This window comes from Podarcis liolepis (assembly GCF_965112155.1).
Source record: "Podarcis liolepis genome assembly, chromosome: 11".
NCBI lineage: Eukaryota > Metazoa > Chordata > Lepidosauria > Squamata > Lacertidae > Podarcis > Podarcis liolepis.
The window spans coordinates 26,835,212-26,861,127 of record NC_139565.1 but is presented as its reverse complement, the minus strand read 5'-3'; the positions used below and the strand labels follow the sequence as shown (position 1 = coordinate 26,861,127).

At 41.7% G+C, this 25,916-nt stretch overlaps 1 protein-coding gene across 3 annotated transcripts in view; it reads right to left on the bottom strand.

The window, feature by feature from the left end:
* The window catches only part of SLCO4C1 (solute carrier organic anion transporter family member 4C1), a 38,021-nt gene that overhangs the window by 5,409 nt on the left and 6,696 nt on the right, over window positions 1-25,916 (bottom strand). For all 3 annotated transcript variants that reach the window (XM_083464506.1, XM_083464508.1, XM_083464507.1), the window contains exons 2-12: window positions 23,933-24,196; window positions 15,977-16,174; window positions 15,188-15,284; window positions 14,575-14,696; window positions 12,330-12,439; window positions 11,380-11,524; window positions 9,354-9,549; window positions 6,833-6,989; window positions 4,701-4,882; window positions 1,700-1,764; window positions 6-143 (exon numbers count right to left, since the gene is read on the bottom strand). In XM_083464506.1, coding sequence (XP_083320632.1) covers window positions 6-143; window positions 1,700-1,764; window positions 4,701-4,882; window positions 6,833-6,989; window positions 9,354-9,549; window positions 11,380-11,524; window positions 12,330-12,439; window positions 14,575-14,696; window positions 15,188-15,284; window positions 15,977-16,174; window positions 23,933-24,196 — 1,674 coding nt within the window. The remainder of the gene's footprint in view (window positions 1-5; window positions 144-1,699; window positions 1,765-4,700; window positions 4,883-6,832; window positions 6,990-9,353; window positions 9,550-11,379; window positions 11,525-12,329; window positions 12,440-14,574; window positions 14,697-15,187; window positions 15,285-15,976; window positions 16,175-23,932; window positions 24,197-25,916) is intronic.

Below are 25,916 nucleotides of genomic sequence, written 5' to 3'. Positions count from 1 at the left end.
CTTACTTATGCCCACTAGCATATAGGCCATTCTGTGGTTGTTATAGGTCCAACATGATCCTTTACGTCCACACTTATCTATATCCCAAAGTGTACAGGTACTGTCTATTGAAACACCAAAGAGGATTGGTCCAGGTATGCTGCCTGTAGAAAATGGAATAGTGAAAAACAATAACTGAAAATGCAAACTCAGATGCCGAAACCATGCTGTAAAAGAGAGGTGTTGTACCAATAGTGGACTTCTATAACCAATAAAGAAGGCTCTTCAAGCATTCCAGAATAATATAAATATATTTTTGCCTTTAACAAAATGCATGATTGCAAGACTTAAAGACATAGTTTATATGTCTAAAACTATTACTAATGGCAATAGCAATGTTTTAAATAAACCCTATGCTATCAATTGACTGTCAAAAAAATGTTCATATTTTAAGATTCAGATTATGATCCAGATCCTCCTGTTCTCAGTTACCTCTGCAATGTGCTCTCTCAAACAAGAACATTTCTCTGTGCATTCATGCCTCCAGATCATGCCCTCTGAATGTACAGACTAGCCAGTGTCACCATATTGATGCTTTTCCTCAATCTCTAATAAGTTTTCGCTTGATAAATCATCAAAATGGAAATGAAACGTAGAGCCTGGCAAAGTTCTTAACACAGAACTATCAGACAAATTTGGAACTGTTGAAGCAAGAGAGGGCAAATCCCCCCCACACACCAATTTTCAGTGACGGGAGACACTCTGAGGGACCCAATCTACCCGTCAGATTTGGCTGATAAGCAGTAGCGGAGTACAGATGGAAAGCCCTGGAAAAAACCAGAAAAATGGGGGGGCACTTCCCCCCCCGGGTTGTTGTTGTTTTGCAAAGCTGTTTCCCCCCAGAAAAAATGGGGGGGGGGGAATGTGTGGAATATTCAAACTATATCAAACTGTTTTTTCATTTTTTCGAGAAAAAAAGGCTTTGGAAATAAAATGGGGGGGGAGTATGGGAAAAAAGGGGGGGTGGAAAAAACCTGGGTTTCCCCCCAACTTTTCCAGGTTTTATCCAGGCCTTCCCATCTCTATATGGGAGATAAGGATCTGTCCCACTAGTCTGTTCCATGTCTCCAACCCTGCTCCAGAGCTACAACAGAGTAACAAAGTGTGCTTCAGAGCAAAACTCCATGAGTTATTATAAGGAATCAGGGAAATATGGCAAGATTGTACTGCTTGGAGCACTATATGTGGCAGTTTATATAGACGAGTTATGGGATGTAGAAGAATATTGCTTATTTAGAAATCAACAATATTCCAGAAGCCTATTCATTTACAAGTTATTTATTACTAAGTTTTGCTCAAAAGAGACGGTGGCTAGCAACATAGAATTTAATGAAATCTAAAAATATTCAATGAAATGAGCCTTTCATGTGTATTTTAAATAAAAAATAAACACAAATCAGCAGCAATAAATTATCAGTGGTATCTCCTCCAAAGTCAATATCAACTTAAGAAAGATATGTTTTAAACTTCAGCCTGAATAAAGTTAATGATAGTGTACATCAGCCATGTTCGAGTCACCTGTTACCTGCATTTGTACAGGTAACATCCTGATCCTACCTTTTCCATAGATAACTATGGAGCCTTGGGGCACCTGTGATCCTTAGAACTGTGAACATTGTTCCTAGTTCCTACTTAAGTATAGAGGTTTTAGAAAACATACCCAAAATTCGTAGAAAGAGCATGTGAACCCCCATAGCAAATGATCGGTGCCTTTCTGGTACACACCTGTAAACCAAAGTTTGATTTATTGTTTAATAGAGATTTATACCATCCTTCAGCAGAAATTATGAGGATGGTTGACAGTATAAAACATGCATAGCTATCTTTAAAAATACAAATGTTAAAACAGCAGTGAGGGAGAGCACCAAAATTGGTATGAAAACCTCATCCAATTTTAAAATACATTAAGATTTGAAGTTTAAGGAAATGGCAGCAATGTAACTTTCAAATCTACTGCTTCTTCTGTTCATCTATATTTTCAAATCATGCTTCCATTTGTTACTTCTCATTTAGAAGTATGAAAACAGTTTTTGTTTTCATTCTGTAATTTTGTAGATACAATGCCTACTTAAGAAAAATGCAGTCTTTAAGAATAAACAAGAGACACAATAAAAAAACATGAAAAACAAGAAAATCAAATTCAACAATATATCTGTAAATTGTTCCATGCTGATGTCTAGTTTTTAAGGAAAGGAAAGGCAAAATTATTATGTGATTCTACAACGTCAAAGAACAGTTTTTGCATCGTATGAGAGTTCCAAAACACACATACAGCAAGGGATACTGTTATCCACAAAGAAGATGTTGTTATGCAATACATTGCCTACAAAATATCTTAACTGTTTTGGCTATCCAGGCTGCTGGTGTGAATTCTGGAATAGGCAAAAAAATTGCCACCATAAGCTCCAACCAATACTGATTAGTATCCGGCCTGATATCAGCACCCAGAATCATCGGACAGCTGCCAGGGCTCTGGAAAACCCACAGTGCCTACCACTGGTGCCTAACTTGGGTCCCTGTTAAATAAATGTCCTTTTCCCAGTGCTGGGCTATAGTGCAGGAAATTAAAATGTTAGCTTCCAGTGGAGACCGAATGACTTCAAACTTGAGTCCTGTTGCTGCCCACGGATGAATAAATCAACTGTGGGGGAGTCCTAGTTTAGGCAAGGGCCCACCTATTTGCCAAGGACCCTTCAAACCTGGGGAAAACCCCTGCTTAAGTATACATTTTACGTTCAGTTTACTATAGATATTATTATTATTATTATTATTATTATTATTATTATTACTATTATTATGAATAGTCAGCCTCTCTATCCCTCTATACATTCAAGCACAGATGGACAAATCAGTCAACTTTCTGTTATCTTAGTTTCTAATTTTTCCTGTCTTAAATTTAACAGCAATTTGCACTGGAAATACCTTACGAAAATGTGTCAACCTTTTAGTGCAAGTTTCTTTTAATACGTAATATGCAGTTTTGAAAATATATGCATGTTTGCAAGCAATTTTCCTGAGTAAATGCCTTTCACATGCTATGTCCACTAATATATGCATTTATATACGCCCTTCACCCTAATACAGCCGTACCTTGGTTCTTGGACATAATCTGTCCTGGGAGTCCATTCAACTTCTGAAAAAGTTTGAAAATCAAGGCACGGCTTCCGATTGGAAGCTTCCTCAATTCTGGGTTTGTGGCATTTGGGAGCCAAAACTTACCAAGGCATTCACAAACCAAGGTGTGACTGTATGTGTATTTTTGGCTAGGTTGACTAGAGAACTGCATTGCAAAGTTTAGAAAATTGTGTATTTCAGGAGATGGCTGTATTTCAGTTCACACCTTGTTTCAGAAAGTATGGGTTTGGTAAGTTTGACTTTAAATGCAAACTGAATCAGATTTCTCCCCTATAAGATTCCCCCCACCCATATTCAGCTTGCTTGTGTTATTGAACTTGCAGGCAACTTTCAACTTAAATAGGGGTTATGTTCCAGAGATAACACCTAAAGCCAAAATCATATATAGTCAGAACCCATTAGGTTTAATGGCAGGTAGAATAGCAAAAGGCTTTTTTCCCCCAGACACCCACTCCATTTCCACCACCCCCTTTACCATATGTGTGTGTGTGTGTGTGTGTGTGTGTGTAAAAGGTAAATGACCTCTGGGCGACTATGGGGTTGTGGCGCTTATCTCACTTTCAGGCCGACCATGACAGAAACCTGAGCACACGGAAACACTGTTTACCTTCCAGCCTCAGCGATACCTATTTATCTACTTGCACTGGCATGCTTTCAAACTGCTAGGTTGGCAGGATCTGGGACTGAGAAACGGGAGCTCACCCCGTTGTGGGGATTCGAACCGCCAACCTTCTGATCAGCAAGCCCAAGAGGCTCAGTGGTTTAGATCACAGTGTCACCCGCATCCCTTTTACCATACACACACACACACACACACACAAATCTAAATCCACATAAGTTCTGTGTTACCTGTACTTCATCATCTGTAGACATCAACTATACTGCTAGTTCATAAACAATTCATAAACAATTTTACAGATGACCACTCCACTAAAACACACATTAGTCACGTAATGTATAACACTTCCTCCCTCTTAACATCATTTAAAAGGAAGTTAAATAAAGTTACAACATAGTCAATATCCTTCACCTCTACCCAGAATATCTCTGGATTGTATCCAAAGTTAGTCATGCTCAGAGTAGACCTATTAGCACTGAGTAGCACTTTGTGCAAGTGGAAGTAATTCCACTTACACAACCAGGATTTTACCCCCCCCCCACCCAATGTTCTGGGGGGTTTCCCCAATGCTTCAGAATGGGTTTGTGGAGAATAGGAAGCACACATGAGGAGGAGAGCAGGGAAAGTCCCATTGGACGAGCAGAAGTCATTCTGTTGACACATTTATTTAGCTGAATACTGCCCATTGAAATGAATGGGCATGTAACTTAGCTGTGTTGATTCCAGTGTGTCTACTCTGAGTATAACTTAGTTGGATGTAACCCTCTGTTCCTTTCTGAATTGTGCTAGAGAAGGAGGACAGAGGGGGGTAAAAAGAATGAGTGGTTTTTATTTTAAAAATTTAGAGAGGAAATTTATAGCATTCTGCAGTGATCAGTAAGTAGGATAGAAACAAAATGAAAACTACCTTAAAATGGCCACTGTTGTTGGTGTCACTGCCATGAACGTAAAAACAATAGTGAAGAAGAAGAAGCCAAGGAACAGAGCCAGGGATGAACAGTTTGATGCACATTTCCCAGGGGTAGCCCCATAGATGATATTCTCAATGGTAGATTTGGGATTCACAACACAGTCACAGTTGGTGAAGACCTATAAACAGTGCATATATACAAATATGAGCACAACAAATGAAGTAATCACTATTTCCAATATTAGCAATACTGAATAACAAAGTTCTTAACCAATTACAGCAGAAACAGAGAAGATGTTTCTATGGAACTGCCTTCATTTCAACAGGAAAGGGAGGACCATGAAGTCGATCCACAACTTCTGCAATGCACCTGGAGCACTACCCTGGACATAGGGCTGGTGGAGGAGGAAATCAGGCTTAGAACCTAAGAATGTCCATGTAAGGAAGCTCACAGGAAGGAAAGTTCCCTGGTCCCCAGCACCCCGCCCATGCCCAACCCAACATTATTCAAGATGGCTTCTCACTCTTTAGGGAGTGGGGACATAACTGGCAGTTGGGGAGATGAGGGGGGTGGCAAACTTTCCTTCTATGAACTTCCTTAAGCTAACTTGCCTTATGATCCAAGTAATACAGTGGCACTTCGGGTTACTAACAGTCCTGCTTACAAATGCTTCAGGTTACGAACTCCACAAACCCGGAAGTAGGTGTCCTGAGTTGAGAACTTTGCCCCGGGATACGGATGCAATTCACTTCTGGGGCCGCGGGAGGCCTATGTAGGGAATGTGCGCCTTGGGTTAAGAACGCTTCGGGTTAAGAACGGACTTCCGGAACGAATTAAGTTCGTAACCCGAGGTACCAATGTAATGAGAACTATCTTGCTGTGTGGAGGAGCAGATCCCTGCTTTAGTTGAAAACTATCACCATGGTTACACACATGAGGCATGGAGAGGCATGCATGAGCGGACTAGCCCCACATCCCATCCCATCCTGTCATGCCATCATATGAAAATATTTTATGTAGTGATGAGCATGGAAGAATCAAGATCTATCTGAAGTGAAGAGTTCAGATTACCAGACCAACCCCCAAAACATGCTTTAATAAATTTGTCTTGAGAAAATAACTTCTCTTGTATGCTATTCATACAAGTGTTGTACAAATGCTAATAATAATTAAGTAAATTAATGAATTAATATACATTTGAAAAGGACACGTTTGCTAAATACAGTGGTACCTCGGGTTCCAAACACCTTGGGTTACAAACACTTCAGGTTACAGACTCCGCTAACCCGGAAGTAGTACCTCGGGTTAAGAACTTTATCTCAGGATGCGAACAGAAATTGTGCAGCAGCGGGAGGCCCATTAGCTAAAGTGGTACCTCAAGTTAAGAATGGTTTCAGGTTAAGAATGGACCTCCGGAACGAATTAAGTTCGTAACTAGAGGTACCACTGTAAGCACTTTTAGCACCCAGAACTCAGAGGCAGACCAGTGGGCCGAATTTGGCCTGAGAAACTGTTTTTGACAAACCACACTCACCTGTACCACACAAATGTCATATGTAGCATGAGGTGTGGGGCAGGCAAAGGCGTGGCTGCAGTGGAACAACTGGAAGCTTAAAGTATGCTCCTGATTGTACCTTGGAAAGCAGGGCTTGCTTTGCAGCACTAGTCAGCTGACTGGTGTTGACAGTGCACATTCAAAGTGGCTCAGTGTAGCATCCAATCAGCTGATCTGCAGTGACAGTGAGCCCCACTGAAGTTTTTCACTTGCAAATGCGGTCTGAATGCAGACTATGCCTCCAAATAGACTTTAACCAGTGTTATCAGCTGATCAGCAGCTACAACAAGTCCCTTTGAATATGTGTCTTCATTGCCAATCAGCTGACTGTGCACCTTCAAAGGGGCTCATTCTTAGTTCCCTATCAGAGCAAGCCCCTTTGAAACTGTCAGGTGTTATCAGGTGACTAGCAGATTTGTCAGTTGATTGGCAGGTGGCATCAGGTGATTGACAGGTCTGTCCTGCAGGGGATGGGGAAAATTAGGATCCTGCCTGCCAGCCAAATTCATTTTGCCACCCTTTAGACCTAAGGTAAATTCTGCATTGTCAACCCACGATATAAAATAGCAATACCTTTGAACCGTCCTGAATAGTAACAGCAGAGGTACATCCTGCATAACATGCAGAAAAATACTGGACTCCATCTGTGCCACAGACTGGTAAATAGTTTGAACGCAAGCATCTACAGTGGGAGTTGCAAGGCGCAGTTAAGTTTGATAATGTGCCTGTCCTGAAACAGAGAGATAAAAGTCAAAGGAGCTAGGCATACACACCTTTTGGTATCTTTTAAGAACATATTCTGAACAATTAAAGAGTAAGAACATAAGATCTCTACAGGATCAGACCAAAATCTAATCTAGTCTTGCCTTGTGTTTCCCACTGTGGCCAGCCAAGTGTTGTCAGGAATCCCGCATGCAGACATGATATTTATCAAAATATTTATATGCCTGGTTTCAAACAAAATATCAGAGCGGTTCCCAAAAGTTAAACCTAAAATCATACGACAAAAACCATGCAAGCAGTTTTAAAATCTGAAATAAAGGGAAAGTGTAAATTCTTTTAAAATTAGATATACCAGAGAATGAACCTGGAATGTTTTTCAAACAAGACGATGGACCTTTCAATCCAAACCCTCTGAGGACTTCAAATAGATTTAGAGCATAGAGGACAAGGTGGGACCTTGTGGGATTACACGGCACATAGTATGGAGATGAAGTCCCTCCATGATACTTATTTATTTACCATTTTATCTAGGAAATTTATAAACTGCTTGCTCAAAAAAAGAAAAAAAAATCTCCAAATGGTGCACAGGTCAAATTATATATAAAACATTGCTAAAAGACACAAACCAGTTAAAAATATACATAAAACCATCATTAAGAACAAAGATAATATGATTAATATAATTGAAACAAATGCTAACTGAATCATGTGCCTGGGGAGAGAGGTTTTCAGTAGGTGTCTAAACAGTGCAGTGAACCAACCTTCCAGGTAGGAGGGTTCCCAGCGCACAGCACTGGTCCAGTAAGATACCATGGTTGACAGTTTCAAAAGCCACCGAGTAGAGTCACATTCCTTCCGCTTCTCTTCTAACAAAAGTCATCCATCAGAACCAAGGCTGTTTCAACGCTAGACCATGGTGTTGACTGAAATGGGTCCAGAAAGTCCATTTCATCCGACTACACTTGGAGTAAGACTACCACAACTTTCTATTATTCCTTGTCCCAAAAGGAGATATTTGTCAATAGTTAATAGTTATCACAATCTTCAGTCTAGAAGCCAGAATCATATCAAAATCCATTGCTCCAGTCTAGAGAACATGAACAGAAAGCTGCCTTTGGGTTGCTATATTGGATAAGCCCCCAATATGTACTGACTAATAGATGATAAGCTCCGTCAAATGTGACAGGACTAATGAACTGCTCATGAATCCCACTGTGTGTTGTGACAGCCCCGATTAGCTATCAAGTGATACATGCATAATTAGGCTCAGAACACCTAACCCTCAAGAACTAGATGCATTGGATTTTTGCTCTCATAGCAGTCTTCTTCTTCTTTGGCAATCATTCGTAGCTGAGTAAGATTGTCTTCCATAAACATGGTTTTAACAATGAGTCCGTAAGTGACTGTGGAGGCCAATTCTGGATCCCACATGTCCTTCCACAGTGGGGACATAGGTTTCCGGAAGGGAACTGATCACAGTGTGGATTTGCCAAGCGTGCCTTTCTCTTAGCACGTTTCTCCCTTGCGTCCTGAGTTCAAGTGTCTTCAAAACCCATGACACCTTTGGTAAAGGCTGTTCTCCAACTGGAGCGCTTGCAGGCAAGTGTTTCCCAATTGTTGATGTTCATATTACATTTTTGAAGATTTGCCTTGAGACAGTCTTTAAACCTCTTTTGTTGACCACCAGCATTAAGCTTTCCATTTTTAAGTTCGGAATAGAGTAGTTGCTTTGGAAGATGATAATCAGGCACCCACACAACATGACCAGTCCAACGAAGTTGATGTTGACGAATCATTGCTTCAACACTGGTGATCTTTGCTTCTTCCAGTACACTGGTATTAGTTCACCTGTCTTCCCAAGTGATGTGTAAAATTTTTCGGAGACACCATTGATCGAATCTCTCAAGGAGCTGGAGAAGGTGTTTATAAGTGGTCCATGTTTCACAAGCATACAGTAAGGTTGGTAGTACAACAGCTTTGTAAACAGGCATTTTGGTTTTCCTTCAAATGTCCTGGTTCTCAAACACTCTGCACTTCAATCGGAAGAAAGCCACACTCGCAGAGCTCAGGCAATGCTGGATTTGGGCATAAATGTTGGCCCTTGTGTAAAGGGTGTAAATCTAACATTACACCATTGAGTTGGATTTGTGGCACTGCAGAGGGGTTATTTTGTACTTGTTGGTGCAGCACTTTGGTTTTTGGATGTTGAGCGATAGGCCAAACTTTTTGTAAGCTTCTGCAAATATATTTAAGATGGTTTGGAGGTCATCCTCTGAGCATTGTCATCAGTAGTATACACACAGTATACACTCATAGCAGTATACACACAGTCAGGCCCATCTCATTGTTATTCTTTTGAACAAATACTTACCCGTTATAATCTTCTGAGACACCCGCAAATGGCGTATTCCCACATATAGCAATTAAAAAGACCATATTGAATCCAAGTGCCACTGAACAAGTAAGGACGATGAACTTGAGTATGCTTTTGCAATTTAGTTTGAGTCTGGAAACTAAGATACCACTTATGATTTGACCTATTGCTGCTCCTGGGACCAACACAAGTCCTGCGGGAAAACAAGGTGACAACAGAGATTGCATTAACATTTATTGTTAATAATAGCAGTCATCAATAGTTCCAGAAAATATAAAACAGTGAACATATAGAAATGGTACAGGCACATAAAACTTTCACAGATAGAAGCAAAAGTGGGTTATAATGCTAATCCTACCCCAACATGGCGCACAGCTACCAACATCAAGGAGGCAGGACTTGTGAAGTGCATCACGTTGAGGCAAGGCTAGGCCCCATTTCCCTTTCTACCCATGAAAGACTTACATGACTATAGCACACAAAAAGGGCTTAAGAATATCTTGAATGCTAAATAATATCTAAACAACAGTTAAATAAGTCTATTTATTATTATAATATTTATATCCCACCTTTTCATTCAAGGAACTCAAGGTAGTGTGCACGTTCTTCCCCCTTCCCCATATTGTCTCAGCAATCCTGTGAGGTAGTTTTGACTGAGAGGCAGAAGGTCACCAAATGAGTTTCACAGTTGAGTGGGGATTTGAGCCTGGTGTCTCTCCTAGGTCCTAGTTCAGCACTCTAACCACTGCACCACCCTAGCTTGCCACTCCAAAATCCATCTTACCACATGCTTCAAATCGTTTTGATTTTCTACCTATGTGGCTTGCCAGTCAACTTTTGCTGCGCATCACAGGGCCAGTGAACCTAACTGCACTGTTATGCATGAATCTAACGCCACACATAAAGAGCCAAGGGTTATATATCTTTGATCACAACTGCACTTTCTCTTCTGGCTAGCATGCTCTCTCAGTGCCAGACTACATGTTACTCTAAGTAGGCTCCCTTTTTAAAAAACATGCCAACTCAAGCTATGTCTCCAGTAAAGCCTCTTTATGGTACAGCCTCATCCTAAGAGCCACACAAACATATTCTGGAAAGGTGTCGTCACATTAGGGACAGGGGATAGAATTCTGGTCACACACATGGAAAGTGGAAAAAAGATGACTTCTTAAAAGCTGCTGCTACTACCAATTTGTTACCAGCCTAAAATGTTCAGAAAAACTTTCCTACACCAGCACAAAAAGATGGTATGCCCCCTTTCTAATTCACTGTTTCTATGTGGGGAAGCAAATCTGAGGAGGACATTTTTCCCTCAGTTTAGAAATATCTGAAATAACCACCTAGTCAAGACCAGTGTCTGACATACCCAGGGCTAATGCAGAAGCAATTAAATAAAGATCTAGCCAACAGGAGTTTCATACTACTCAAGAATATAAGAACATTCTTCCCTGACCAGGTCAAAGGCTGTCAAAGTCTAGCATCTTGTTTTCCAGGTGGCCAAGTCCATGCCCAGGTGAGTCTGTAGGCATTCTTCCCAATAGTGATTCCCAGCAATCAACATTCAGAAATACTGTCTCTGACATAGAGGTATAAACAGTCATTGGGGCTAGTTTGCCTGATTCCTCTCAAAGGGATCAGTGTGCAGGCCAAGAGACATCAGCTCAGTTCCTAGCTAATTCTTACATCCCCCTCCAACATTTCTCCAATGAAAATAGGGACATCCTATTCAGGAAAAGCGGGACCTTTTGGGGTCAAATCAGAAACTGGATGCCTTCTGTAATTCCGGGACTGTTCCTAGAAAATAGGGACACTTGGAGGGTATGTTCTTAGCCATGCACTAGGAAAACATATTTGCACAGAAATAAGCCTCACAGGGTTCAGTGGACCATATTCCCCAGTAAACCTGTTTAGAACTGCAGACTGTGTATTACTAATCCAGTTTTACTCTGCTCTTGTTATTAAACTCAAGCAGTAAACATGGTTAAGAGCATATTCTGTAAAATAGATAAGAGAAATACATTACCCCCTAAGGTGGCTGAATAGCTAGATGTATATCCAAACTGGTTTTCTATAAATTTGGGCAAGAAAGTTGCAAAGCCAGTGGCAACACAGGCTTCCATTGAGGCAGCGAGTACAAGGCACATCAGCACTGGGTTCCTCAGAAGCATCTAGGAAAAAAAGGGGAGGAATTATTTTGTGACTTCTGACATTTTCTTATATTTTCGTAATTAACAAGTTTGATAATGCAAATATTGGCACTGATATGGATTTTTGTCACAAAACTATATGGATGGGTAAGTCTAATTCTGGTTTGCAGCACTTTTGTAATGTGTTCATTTTTTAAAGTCAGTTCTGTCTCCTTACATTATTTGAGGAGGGATTAAAAATAATGTCACTTTGAGATGGTCTAAGCCTGGGGTGCCACTGGCCTGAACGCAGGCTTCCCTTCTGTTGCAAATGGCAGTTTCCAAGCAAGGATTTCTGTTCGGACCATGGCAGGGAGAAAATGGTTAAACTCTCAGCTTGCAATCCCCCTGAAGCTACTATTTACATTTTTCAAACTGTGCGTGTTAATTGCATTCATGTTGTGTGTAACCTGGGCTTAGGGGAAGAGGTGGACACAAAACAGTTCTGAGAGATAATAATCAGTGACTGTGCATTGACAAGCAGATTTACTTGTGGGTGTTGTTGCTTTAAAAAAATATGTATGTGTTGATAAACTGTATTATTCCTAGTTAAATCATTTGTCCTTTGCTTTGGGGTTATAATTCTGTTTTTTACTTTGTCCCATTTACCAAAAGTTATGAATTAAATAACGTGATCAGGCAGCCAATCTTACCTAGCACCCAACCAGAACTGAAACATGATGACAGGGTCATGTTGTCTATGGAAGTGTTATTTGCACTTCAAGCACACAGATAGGCAATGACATGAATCTGAGGAAACTGTTCTAGATTCCTTGCTTATAATTACCCAGAGTGTCAGCAGAAAGTCTCTGAGACTCCTCCCACCATATTCAGACTGAACGTCAGATCCACCATGATGTGCTTCAGAAATCTTTTCAGCTCGTATTTTGTGCGTACCTGAGGCGGTGGGGGAGAAAGCTCATCAAGCATATATATATATTAACAGAAAGGCGTGATTAACAGCTGGCACTAGAGAACAGAAATCACAAGGAAATAAGCTGCTGTTTTTAATGTTTGACAAATTAACTTCACAAAGCTCCATATCTGGGACCATTTGGAAGCAGCCAATTTGCTTGGATGCGCACATGTGTGTATGTGATTCCTTTGTAAACTGGAGTCTGTTTCCCTCCTCCCCCACGCTGTTGAACATGTGCTGTTAAGTATAAATAGTTACAAGGAGTCCGACACTCTTATCCATCTCCGGTGTGAAAAACTCAGCACATTTAATTTCTTTTTCAACATCTCTAATTGACTCACACAAGCCTTCCTTCCTGACAACTGTGGCTGATAGGGATTGGCTTATATTCGGTCTGGTTTGTCTATTTAAAAAGCACAGCCAGGACATTTAAAAGACAGCTCTGCTTTTTAAAAGAAGAAAAGAAGAAAATCTCTTGCGGGCCAAGTCACAAAGCCATCCCCACCCCCGGCCTGCCGGCAACGAGATAACCTGTGGCAGAACAGGCTTGGGCAGGAAACTAATTGGGTTGAAAATGGCCACAACTTTATTGATTACAGGTGTAGGTGAATCATTGGCTCAGGCATTGGCTGTATATCCATTTCAGCCTCCTGCAGGAAGGCTGAAACCACTGCAGGGTCGTTCCAAGGTTATGACCTCCCCAAGATGCCAATCTATGGAGATGGCTGTCCTAAGGTCACTGCTGGAAGCTCTATGGCCCATCTGCCCCGTGCTTGGCTTCTGGACAGAGACCTCCACCAAGCCCTTCTACCCTGAATTTGCCGCTGCATCAGAACTGGATGATGCTTCACTTCACCCAAGTTTGAGGATTCCACCCATGCTTGAAAAAAGAAAAAAGAAAATCTCTTATGTGTCAGAGGGAACTTCCCCAGTGGCCTAGCCAGGAAACTGGGTAAAGGATTACAACCTTGGATCAAAATAGGAAAAGCCAGTCCCATGCTGCATTGGGGAACTACCACCGCATTCTGCTAAGTGGGGCCCTGGACCTCTGCCTCAAAGTGTTACCCTGTCAGCACAACTGCAGGGATTCACGAGGGAACTCGGTATTTTGTCTGAGAGACCTAAGCTTGTGGCCATTTTCTGAGATAAGTTAGAGTAAGATGGCGGTTTTCCTGCAAACAAGGTCTTAGGGTCCACCTGGCCAAAATCGTTATAGCCCAGGTGTTTGAGAAAAGTTTCTTCCTTTATACCTTTTTACCTTTCTAAAGGTAAACTCTGATCCCTAAAACAGTTTTATAGTTCATCTGCACCTGGCTTCCACACCTTCTTAGCCAGTGTGCAAGGAAGAGTTATGCTTTTCTCATAATTATGGGTTTTTAAAATTATTTTATAAGACATCCAAGTGATTTCTAAATATTGGGCATTCTAGCTACCAGTAACTAAAAATGCTAGATTGTGGCAGTTCTTGTTTGTTTTACACATGCATACAAATATATGAATGAATCCAAATCCCCAACGGATGATTAAAGTAGAGCAGTGCAGGTAAACGACATAGAAGTCTCAGATTTATATCTGTCTCAAAAAATGAAAAATGGTGGCTTCATGATTCTGTTGGAATCCCTGCTTTCATATGTGTGTGCTGCTTTCAGTACTTCTGTAATATTACTTGTCAGATAAGCCTAGAGGAAAGCAACATAGCATGAGCTAGCACAACGGGACTTCTTGGTCCTCCTCTCCACCTTCAGCCCACAAAGGACTGCCACATCTACTCTGGAGGATAAGGGACTATTCTGGAGCAGATTTGAGGGGGCAAGGCATTGGAAGGCAGAAGGAAAAACCCGTTGCACTAGTGGAATTTCTCATGTGCAAGTGGACAGACGTAACTCTGATCTCTCCATTGATTGCTACGAGGGCTAAAACAACTAACGCAATGGTTCTCAAGCACCTCACAAAATCTAGGTCACCATAAATCAGGAACACTGAAGCCACGTTTAGGCCAAGGCAGGGTATATATTCCAAGCCCCTTTCATATAGAACCTTAGAGCTTCCAACTAGATATTTGAGGCCCTAACCACTCGGGATGGCACTTCTCTCCTGCTTCAGAAAATGTGTTTACCTGGCAATTGCTTTGGGAAATATGAAAATGGTGCTACCAAAAGGCACGTAGCGAAACTGCATGCAACAAACGCTACCCACCAAGCTCCAACCCAACGTGGATCTTCTGGAGTGATGTCATGTCTAGAAAGATAGTAATTTAGCAAACACAGTTTTAATACAGACATGATTAGCTGAGTCACTTTCCAGTACATTCTGCCAGGCTATTCTGCAAGATAAATTATACACCTCCGGCTTATTCATCACATACTGAGCCCTTTATGATCCAACGTAATAACAATTATATAAACAATGGTACTGCTGCCTCACCAGCTGGGGAAATTGCTATCTTTTACAGTTCTGGTTCACTAACTAAGTTTTATTTTTCTACTTCATTGATCAAAAGCAAATAAACAGTAAGTTAACTAAAGAAAATGCCTCTTAACTCTGTGGCTGTTCTGACATCCTAACGCAAGTTCCCCCAAGTCCAGTTCCACATCCAGTGGGTATATTTTTTATCTGTTTGGCATAAGGCTAAAATGTAAAGTTTAGTAACATTGTTGTTGGGGGGTGTAATGGAGTTCTAGGGTAACACTATGGAAGTAAAAGGAAAAAAGAAGAAGAAACCTCCTTGCCTCGGGTGACGATGGAAATCAACATAAATGTTAAGCAGCTGTCCTCCTAATACATAACCGATAGCTGGACCCATCAATGACATGGCATAACCAATTCCTGCAGAGTAGAAAGATAATAGTTTGCATTGCAAGGATCCAAAATGCATTTAGCCTAGATGCCTAAACAGGTTGATCACTTTTAGATTCCACAATATTAAAATGCAGCCTCATCACAGGAGGAGAAAGGAAAAAGGAAAAAGAAAGAGGGGGAGGGAATCAAATTGGCTCCAAGCCAAAGAGCAGGCGGAACAACTCTGTCTTACAGGCCCTGCAGAAATCAGATCCTGCAGGGCCCTGGTCTCATGAGGCAGAGCGCTCCACCACACCGGAGCCAGTGTTGAAAAGGCCCTGGCTCTGGTTGAAGCTAATCTAACTTCCTTAGGGCCCGGGACCACTAGGGTGTTGCTATTTATGGACCTTGAGGCTCTCCGTGGGGCATACCGGGAGAGGCGGTCCCGTAGGTAAAATGAGCTTCATGGCCAAGTGGGAATATGAATCCAGGTCCTAGTCCAGCATTCTAACCACTATGTCTTTTTTTCTTTTCTTTTTTTAGTGCGTGTTCAACCTCTTGTAGTTCTGCACACACTGGACTCCCATTGGACTCAGCAGGGCTTACATCCCTTGTAGGCGTGTATACAATTGTACGTAAACAAACAGAAGGCACAAGAGGTACTATGGACATTCTTCCAAATATTGATGGATAATCAATATAAATGGGCATTTCTTGAAATAAATTTCAGCTAAGCTTACCTATGTAGACTGAAGACTTGTGCTTGGGGACACTGTCGTCGATGAAAGCTGTTCCCAGTGTGTAAAGAGGAGTCCCACCTGCTCCCATTATCAGCTGTCCCAGCAGGAAAACGTAGAAGTAGTTGGAGAGTTCAGTCTTTTTTAAGCCAGGTTTGCATGTGGCATTCTTAATTGCAGCCAGGTTTACTGGACAGGTATCTGGAAGTGAAAGTTTATTACATTAATGAATTTTATTTGCTTTCAGATGAATTATCATAGGTCTTCAGTTGTCCAAGGCACCACTGAACCCAACAAATGGTGCACAATGTTGTAGAAATGTCAGGTTGCTGTCAGTGGCTCCCGGCTGGTTGCCCAAGAAAGTATAAAGACAAGGAAAAGTTTCTTACCGTCCTTTTTTATTTCAATCTTTACAGAGAGAGGCTATAGAACCCAGCCTCTTGGATAATGGCATTGTCCCAAGTGAATCTCCACCCCCCCTTCTCTTCTACTTCCTCATTCATCATTCTCATCGTCTCTTCTATGGGTGCTGCTACATGCCCTCTGTATTTGAGCTCTTTGCTCTCCTACTGTTAAGGCTCGCTGGGTTCTGGGAGATAGAGGGTCTGGAATGCTTTCTAATGACAACGTATCAGCTGAGTGTTGTTCTAGCTCTCCCATGATTTACCAGCTTTCCCCCTCATCTGCCTCTGAGCTGCCAGCTCCCTCCAACCCCTGTTGTAAATCTATTTTTGTCTTCCTCTTCCTCCTCCCCGGAAGAGTCAGGACAGGGAGCCGGTCTCCACCATTCCTCCTCTGCCCAGTCCCTGAGAAGAAGTAGCAAAGCAGCTTTTAAGCTGACGTGGGGAGAAGATGCAGGCTGTTCAGGATAACAGTCAATGGCTGTTCAAAAATAATAATCTTGGGTAGCCCATGTGAGGACTACAACTCCCATCAACCCTGATGATTGGCTATGCTGGCTGGGGCTGGTGGGAGTTGTAGGCCAGCAACATCTGGAACAGAGCATGACACTGGAAACGAGTGAGAATGAATCACAACAACGAAAAGTTAAATGTTAAAATGAAACTACCTTCCAACTTCTGTGCTTCGCCCACCTGCAATTTATATAATATCGCCATTAGAGATAATATCACCATTGCAGAGTGGTGGGTAAGGATTACGAAAATAATAATATCTTATGTACTTTGAACACCTTCTCACACACACAAAAGTGCTATACGTATGTTGCTGTTATTATTATTATATACAATTATATGGTGCATTTTTACCCATCATCATAAATAACACGACATACATGTATGAAATACCTTTCACAGAGCTGCAAAATATTCACTGTGCATAATGTCAGCACTGCTCCGTGAAGATCACTGACTTATCTTGTGGGGATATTTTAACTTTGCTCAATTGAAAGACTACTGTATTGATACAGCTTGGATATTCATATCCCATAACCAGCGCAGGTAAGACTACATTTTTATTGACCCAATGTGTATGGAAATATGGAAGGCAAACTTTCAGATGGAACAAAGTTCTTCCTTGGAGAAGGGTCATAGCTCATTGGTAGGACATCTGCTTTGCATGCAGAATGTCCCAGGTTGCTCGGAATCATGGAGAGCCATTGCCAGTCATTGTGGACAATACTGAACTAGCCGGACCAGCACTCTGCATAAGGAAGCTTCCAATGTTCCTAAGTTTTTCTAAGAATTATTATGGGTGCACATTAGTAGCATAGCAAGTGGAATCTGCAACAAAATTTTGCTGTGTATCCTCCTTTCTCAAATGGTATTTTTCAGTCCAGCTATTCCCTCTAAGCAGGGTGTCCCATTTTGTCATGTCATTCTATGGCTATTGATATTGCTCAGTTTTTATTGAGCTGCTGTTGCTTTTTTGAGGGGAACTTATAAAGTTCTTTTTTCTGCATTCTTTCAGAATCCCTCAAGCCTGCTGCTCCTTCCCTCTTGTTTCATTATGGCCCATTTTGACTACAGTCCTGGTGGTGTTTGCCATTCACGTTCACTAGCAAAAGGAGGTATAATAATAAATGCCACTAGAGGGAGCTCCCATTTAATAAATCTGAAGTATGAGAAACATCTTCTATCAAAACAGTGTTCACCTGAAGAAATGTAGGATTTTTAAAAAGAGAGAGGGAGCATATATAATTGCTTTAGACATCTTTTTCCCAAATGAAGTCACAAATTGCTGGTATCATTCATTATGTTTATTCCAATCCAAATAACTTTATTGTACTAGCCATTGGCCATGACAAATCTGAATCAAAAATAAATACAAGCAAAAGGGGTGTCACACCACAAATAATGGTCTCTATTTAGATTTCTGCGTCTCCCTTACAGTTCGCTGCTGTATTGTCCAGGGTCTTTTTTCTGATCTTTTTGGCCGCCAAGGGAAAAAAGGGAGACTTTGTGAGTCACTGAAGTGTTTACATTGCTAAGAATGTATGCCTATATCATAGCAAGCAAGAGGTAGAAAGAAAGGCCTCATATTTTAAGGGTTCCAGAGTGGAAAGGCGGGGGAAAACAGCTCTCATTGTTAAGTCTAAAGCAGACCAGCCTGTGTCAAAGATGTGAAACAGTATTTGCCAATCCTCTGCATCTTGCCGCCGCCAAATACTACGGTAACTAACTAACTAACTAACTAACTACCATAACTAACTTTTCTGGGAAAGAACCCCACCAAATAAGCCAAGTGAAGAAAATGGTGGGCTGTGTTAACTTGCATAGTTAAAGGTTAAACTATCATTTTTATTTTGAAAAAATCCCAAGTGCCTTATTATGATCAATCAAATTGTCACAGAATAGCGGGCAAACTTTTGAGTCCACCAAAACTCTTCATCAAGATGGATATGTTAAGCAAAGGGGAGGGAGATGAGAAAAACAAACCTAGTTCAATACTGAATCCATAATGTCCGCTTTGATTAACAATTCATTTTGTTATATAGCTTTAGAGGGATGCTGCTTTGGCAGTCAAGTTTGTTGATGATACAAAAATAAAATAAAATAAAATAAAATAAAATAGGGTGGCTAAAATCACATGGGGTTGTAAGGAACTCCAAAAGGATCCCTCTAAACTGAGTGAATGGGAAGTAAAATGGCAAGCGCAATTCAATGTAAGCAAGAGATGCACACTGGGGTAATAATAATAAGAAGAATAAATCCTAATTTCTCATGTATGTTTATCAGGTCTGAACTGGGAAAAGACCTTGAGGTCACAGTGGATAGCTTGAAGATGTTGACCTAGTATGCAGCAGCTGTAAAAAGGGTGAATTTCATCCTAAGGATCATGAGGGAAAAGATTGAAAATAAAACTGCCAAAATTGTAATGACATAACACAAATCTAGAGTGCAACCACACTTGGAATACTGTGCATAGTTCCAGCCACTGCATCTCAAGAAGTATATGATGGTGCTGAAACAAGGTCCAAGAGCATGTCCCCTATGAGGAAAGGTTACACTGCTCTTTTTTTGGGGGGGGGGTTAGTTTGGAGAAAATCTAAGTGGGAAAATGATAATGATGTATATAATTTTGCATGGTATGGAGAAAGTGTAAAGCAAGTTTTTCTCCATCTCTCATGATACTAAGAGTCACAGCTGTCCATTGAAGTTGGATGCTGGAAGATTCAGAATCGGGCCAAAGGTCCACCTAGTCCTGTACCCTGTTCTCAAAGTGGTTAGCCAGCTGCCTAGGAGAAGCCCACAAAGAGGGCACTCTCCCCAAGAGGCAGTGATGGGCACCAACTAGGAGGGCTTTGAAAAAGGAATAAACAATTTCATGGAGGATAAGGCTATCAGCAGCTGCTGACCACAGTGGCTGTGGTCTACCTCCGCTGCTAGATATTTAGTTGATAGAGCAGAGTCATCTGCCTCTGAGTGACTCAGAATCCCACCTGTGGCGTTCACTCTTGTGCTCAGGTCCGGCTTGCAGGCTTCTGGTTGGCATCTGCTTGGCCATGGTGAGAACAGAATGCTGGATGAGATCAGCCTTAGTCTGATCCAGCAGAGCTCTCCTTATGTCCTTAGTGAGGTTGTCTTGAAGAGTGCCTGAACTCTAACCCTGCTCTGCTAACCTCATTTGTGTGGCAATTTATCCTCCTAAAAACCTTGCCAGTTTGAATGTATAATGGGGGAAAGCGAGTCTGTGTCATCCGATATCAATGAAGATGAAACGTGCTTGACCACTGGCCTAAAAGATGATGCCTCAAATAGACATATTAATTTGACTCTTCCCCATCTGAAAGTCTACTAAAGCCTCGTTCTACTGCACTTCATTTACTTTGTTTGGGGTGGCAGGTGTTCCTCAGTGACTGAAATATATGAAACCCTATTGATATCTACCATACCAACTGCCTAACACTTAGCTAAGGAGCTATAACAAACTTACCCTGTGTACACACTACACATTTAAAGCACATTTGAAGCACATTCTTTCTCTCAAAGAATTATGGGCACTGTGGTTTGTTAAGGATTGTTGGGAATTGCAACTCTGCAAGGGGTAAACTGCACTTAGCGTAACTCTTTGAGGGAAAGAATGTGTTTTGAATATGATTTAAAGCTATGGTGTGTACACAGCCTATAGACCAGAATCTTGAATGCCAGCCATTAGATGTAGTATTTATAATTTCTTTTAGTTCAGTTCAAGTATTTTTCCCCGCACTCTTCAGCCAACGAGCCTCTCAGTGGGGCAACCTGTTCTGAAACTCAACGTGGCCTCCTTCCAAGCAGCTGGTTGACTACAGAGCTGTGTTTGCAATGCTCTCTGCCAGGCACCTATTCAAAGATGTTGGATCCTTCCCTACTAGGCAACCTTTCCCAGCACTCATTAACTCCACTTATGATAAAGAGTAATGGGATTATGTTTTCTTCTGCCAGATTCTCACAGACTAAGAAGATTACAGAATTTCACGACAATCCACTTGTAAAAAGAACCAACAAGAAAATAAAGGGGAGCTAAAGAGGAGCAGCGGGAAACACCCTTATGGAGACCACTTCTTTCACAAACAATATTTCATTGCAACCGTGGGAGGTTAACTTTCATTTACATCAACAGCTTTGGTTTGCTGGTAGGCAGCCGAAAACGTAATGGTCTCTAAACTGCAAGAAGTGAGATGCTTAGATTGAAGTGGCCTATTCCGACCGTTTGGGTTCCCTTTTTTCCCTCTGTTATGGGGTATAGAGGCTCCATAGCCTTGGTTAAAATGGTGGTGCTAATAATGCAATGCAATAGTACAATTATGCCATTTATATGTTATAACACTGGGACATAGCTGTCAACCTTCCCTTTTTTTTTGCGGGAAATTCCCTTATTCCAGCGCCATTTCCCGCTGCTTCCCACTGCTATCCCAGATTGTTAGATATCCTGTAGACTGTCCCTGCTGATCCCTTATTTTTGAGGCTGCTGATCCCTTATTTTCAAATCTGAAAGTTGACATCTATGCACTGGGAGCATCTTAAAACATAACTTTAAGAATTAACTGAGACACCTTTTGTGTCAGGCTAGTCCAGGATGTTTTGCCACCTTAGGCAAAATTAAGAATGCTGCTGCACGCATTCACACCGCCTGAGGCGGCCTGGCGAGTAAAGGGAGGTGGGTGGCAGTTGTGGCATTCAGGTGGGTGGGTGGGCGGGCGGAGGGCGAGTGGATCCACCACCAGTGGATGGATCTGCCACTTGAGGCAACGGGTGGGCCATCCCTGCTTTGTGCTGTCTTCTGCTCTTCATGTAGAAACTCACTACAAGTCAGCTAATGGCAGAAGACCATTTTTATTTTTGATGAGGCTTGGAAGCTCTCACAGACTAGGTATTTAACTTCTTCACCCAGGCATTACCTCTCTGAGCTGGCCTTCTGGGTCATAGCTGTTTCTCTTAAAGGTTAAAAAGAAAAGAAAAGTGGTCTCTTAAAGGACCACCATGCTAAATATTTAGGTGATAATGCATATATTACATACACCCTTAAGAATCAGAAATACGTAAAAGGGTATCTAATTTTAAAAAATTCAGCAAGTGCAAACACTGCATGCAACACACTTAAAAAAACAAATCTGCACCCATTTCTGGCATTTATTGTCTTCCAGCAGCAATCCCTAGTCTGGGCTGCAAACTGCTTTTAGTTTTAAAAGTGAGTTTGATTAAAAAGGAACTACAAAAGCCAACAGGCCAGAGAGGGGGGGGAATTTAAGAGGAACAAAGAAAAGAAGGGAGAAAGCCACTAAGACAAAACCAGGCAGGTAGACAATTCAAGGGAACTCTAAGTAATAGGAGCAGATGGAGTTCACTGGAGTTAGACAAAGGTGCGCATTCAGAGTCTCTCAGGCCTGTCTCTGGTTACAAAGTCCTGGGATGCAGACTCCCTGGCAGGAGAGCCTGTGGTTAATAAATACTGCTGTGTGAGAGCAGGAAACAGTGGAGTGGGTGACATGTGTGCTCTCAACCCTGCTGTCATGCCCTCACCACCCCTACCGCGTGCCAAATTATAATCTGTTTACTTCATCATGAATAACTCAGAGTAGAAAGCAGTCCAAATCTCCAGAGCCTCACCCCTTCCTCTGCATAGCCCCACCTTAGGTTCACATTATTGATTATGATAGCATCATTCTATGTATTTATGTATCAATCTATTCAAATACTGCTATATCCTAAAAACAACAACAAAGCGGTTCATGACTATGATACTGATATACAGTGAAAACCTCACAGCTTTCATCTAAATTGCCTGCATAAAGCTGGGCAGCATAGAAAATTTATCAGCAGGCATTTAAAGGTTGAAACAGAAGGCACCTGCTGAATCTCTACTGACAGAGCAGTCAATGGGTCTTATTTTATGAGCATGGTGGAATCCATCTATTGGCTTTTACATAAAGGTAAATTTGACACTAAGCAAAACAAGAAAACCCCATAGACAAATGTTGTTAATCTCAGGTATAAAAAGGAGGGGGTGGGAAACCGTTCGAAAATCAAGGCACGGCTTCTGAAAATTGTTCGAAAACCGGAACACTCACTTCCGAGTTTCAATCATTTGGGAGCCGATTTGTTCGCAAGGCTTTTGAGATCCCAGGTATGTCTGTATACGAAATGTATAAATTCAACTTGTGTTTCGATCAGGGGTAGGCAACCTAAGGCCCGTGGGCCGGATGCGGCCCAATCACCTTCTCAATCTGGCCCGCGGATGGTCCAGGAATCAGTGTGTTTTTACATGAGTAGAATGTGTCCTTTTATTTAAAATGCATCTCTGGGTTATTTGTGGGGCATAGGAATTCAGTCATCCCCCCCAATATATACCGTATTTTCCGCCCCATAGGACGCACCTAGTTTTTTGGGGGGGAAATAAAGAAAAAAAATTTATCCCCCCCCAGGTGTGCTGCGCTAATCCCAAAGCTTGGGGCGTGCAGAGCTCAGCGCGCCCCAAGCTTCTGGGTGCTGGCAAGCAGTCCGCTAGCCCTGAAGCTTGGGGCGTGCGGAGCTCAGCGTGCCCCAAGCTTCTGGGTGCAGGCAAGCTCTCCGCTAGCCCTGGGAGAGCTGGGTCTCCCACAGCTAGCGGATAGCTTCCTGAAGCCTGGAGAGCGAGAGGGGTCGGTGCGCACCGACTCCCCTCGCTCTCCAGGCTTCAGCGAAAGCCTGCATTCGCCCCATAGGATGCACACACATTTCCCCTTCATTTTTGGAGGGGAAAAAGTGCGTCTTATAGGGCGAAAAATACGGTAAATATATATATATAGAGAGAGAGAGAGAGAGAGAGAGAGAGAGTCCAGCCCACCACATGGTCTGAGGGACGGTGGACTGGCCCATGGCTGAAAAAGGTTGCTGACCCCTGATTTAGATGATACATAGATAGATAGATAGATAGATAGATAGATAGATAGATAGAGATACACACACACACACACTGTATATCCAGGATCCATAACTTCAAAATGACAATGAAAGAAACATTTAAAACATAAGAACTTACCTTCTGCTTTTTCCCCGTATATATATGGTCCAGCAGTAAAATGTGGCAAGCAAAAAACAAGTGCTCCTAGTGCTATCAAGAAAGATGCAAAGGCCAGCCATCTTGGTTTGTGCCCTCTTTCTCCGTAGAAGGATATAAAAAGGCAGAGCAAACAGAAGGAAATGTCATAGCCAGAGGAGATTATACCAGTGAGGGAGCTGTTCAAATCATAACGCTTCTCAATGGTGGAAATGCTCACGTTTACCAGTCCGTTTACCACAATGCCTAAAAGAAAAGAGAAATAAAATCAGATAATAGAAGGATACATCGATTTTTTTAAAAATAATGATAGCACCTTTCTACATGGGCTCCCTTGTCTCGCAAGACAGACAGATGCCACCAACAACAACACGGGCTGGGTAACGTTCTGCTCTTTATACGTCAGTATTGTTCCCCCAAAGTATTTTATTATTGTGAAATTGGTACAATGATTTGAGCCAAAATATACACAGTGAAGTAGTGGGAGCTGGGGTGTATGCGTGTGTGTTATTTATCGATTCACCATTTCAGACACTGCTTAGAAATGCAAATGATTAAGCAGTATATAAATGCCGGGGGTGGGGGTGGAATCGAGATAAATTGTTTTTGTTAAGTACTGCCATTCACTACAATAGGGCACATTCACCCATATTAGTTGCCACCAATGCATTTTCGAAGCGGCACATGCTGGTACTGCCACCTCTTCCCTCCTAGGACTGCACTACACCTTTGCCTACCGCCACTGCTGCCGGTCACTGCAGACAGTTATTCAGCCCATGGTCTGAGTCGATTTCCTATGAAAGCTGCCTATTGTCATTTTTGCCATTTGCTGTGGTTGTCCTGTCACTTTAAGAGTTGCATACACCCTGTATACTTAAAGCACATCACAAACACACACCAAGAAAACAATATTGGGAGCTGTGATTTCTTAAAGAGTCCTGGGACCTATAGCTCTGTGAGGGGTAAACTATAGCTCCCGAGATTCTTTAATATTTAAATGTATGGTATGTACACAGAGCTGTCTTCAAAAACACTGCTGTCCAACTGTCCAACACCTTGGTGGATTAAAAGAAAGTTTGGGCTATGACTTCAAAGCTTGCAAGCAAGAATTCTCAAATTGCATTATTCATTTGTTAAACAAATTACCGTATTTTTTGCACCATAACACTCATTTTTTTCCTCCTAAAAAGTAAGGGGAAATGTCTGTGCGTGTTATGGAGGGAATGCCTATGGGTGGCATGCCCACGGATTTTCCTCCTCTAAAAACTACGTGTGTGTTATGGTCGGGTGCGTGTTATAGAGCGAAAAATGTGCAATTAGCTCTTCATGGGCAACTACTCTATTATTTTGTATAATCAGGGTTCCCACTAAAGAATAATTAATAATCTTAAAAATTAGCAAGTTTTATTCCCTACAAAGCCCCGTAAGACCAACATGCTTTCATGCCATCTGTTCTGGAATGCAGTACAGTGGTACCTCGGGTTACAAACGCTTCAGGTTACAAACTCTGCTAACCTGGAAGTAGTACCTTGGGTTACAAACTTTGCCCCACGAAATTGCGCACCAGCAGTGCAGCGTCAGCAGGAGGGCCCATTAGCAAAAGCGCGCCTCAGGTTAAGAACAGTTTCAGGTTAAGAATGGACCTCCGGAACGAATTAAGTTTGTAACCCGAGGTACCATTGTACTGCAATGTCAGTCCAATAACATGGAAGTTTTCTCAAAAGTTCAATTGAACTCCTAATGAATTATATTACTTTTAAAGGATTTTGTAAGATATATGAATATAACCATCTAACTTTGAGCCTAAAAGATCCCAAAGACTGATCTGTAATACAACTCAGTTAAGCAGCTCTAGTATTGCAACTTTTCAGGTCAGCCTCATTCTGGTCATGCAGCTGCCCAGTTTTAAATTGTCTCTTTTGAAGTTACAGATGTAGAATTGTAAATGAATTGCAGTCTCTATAAA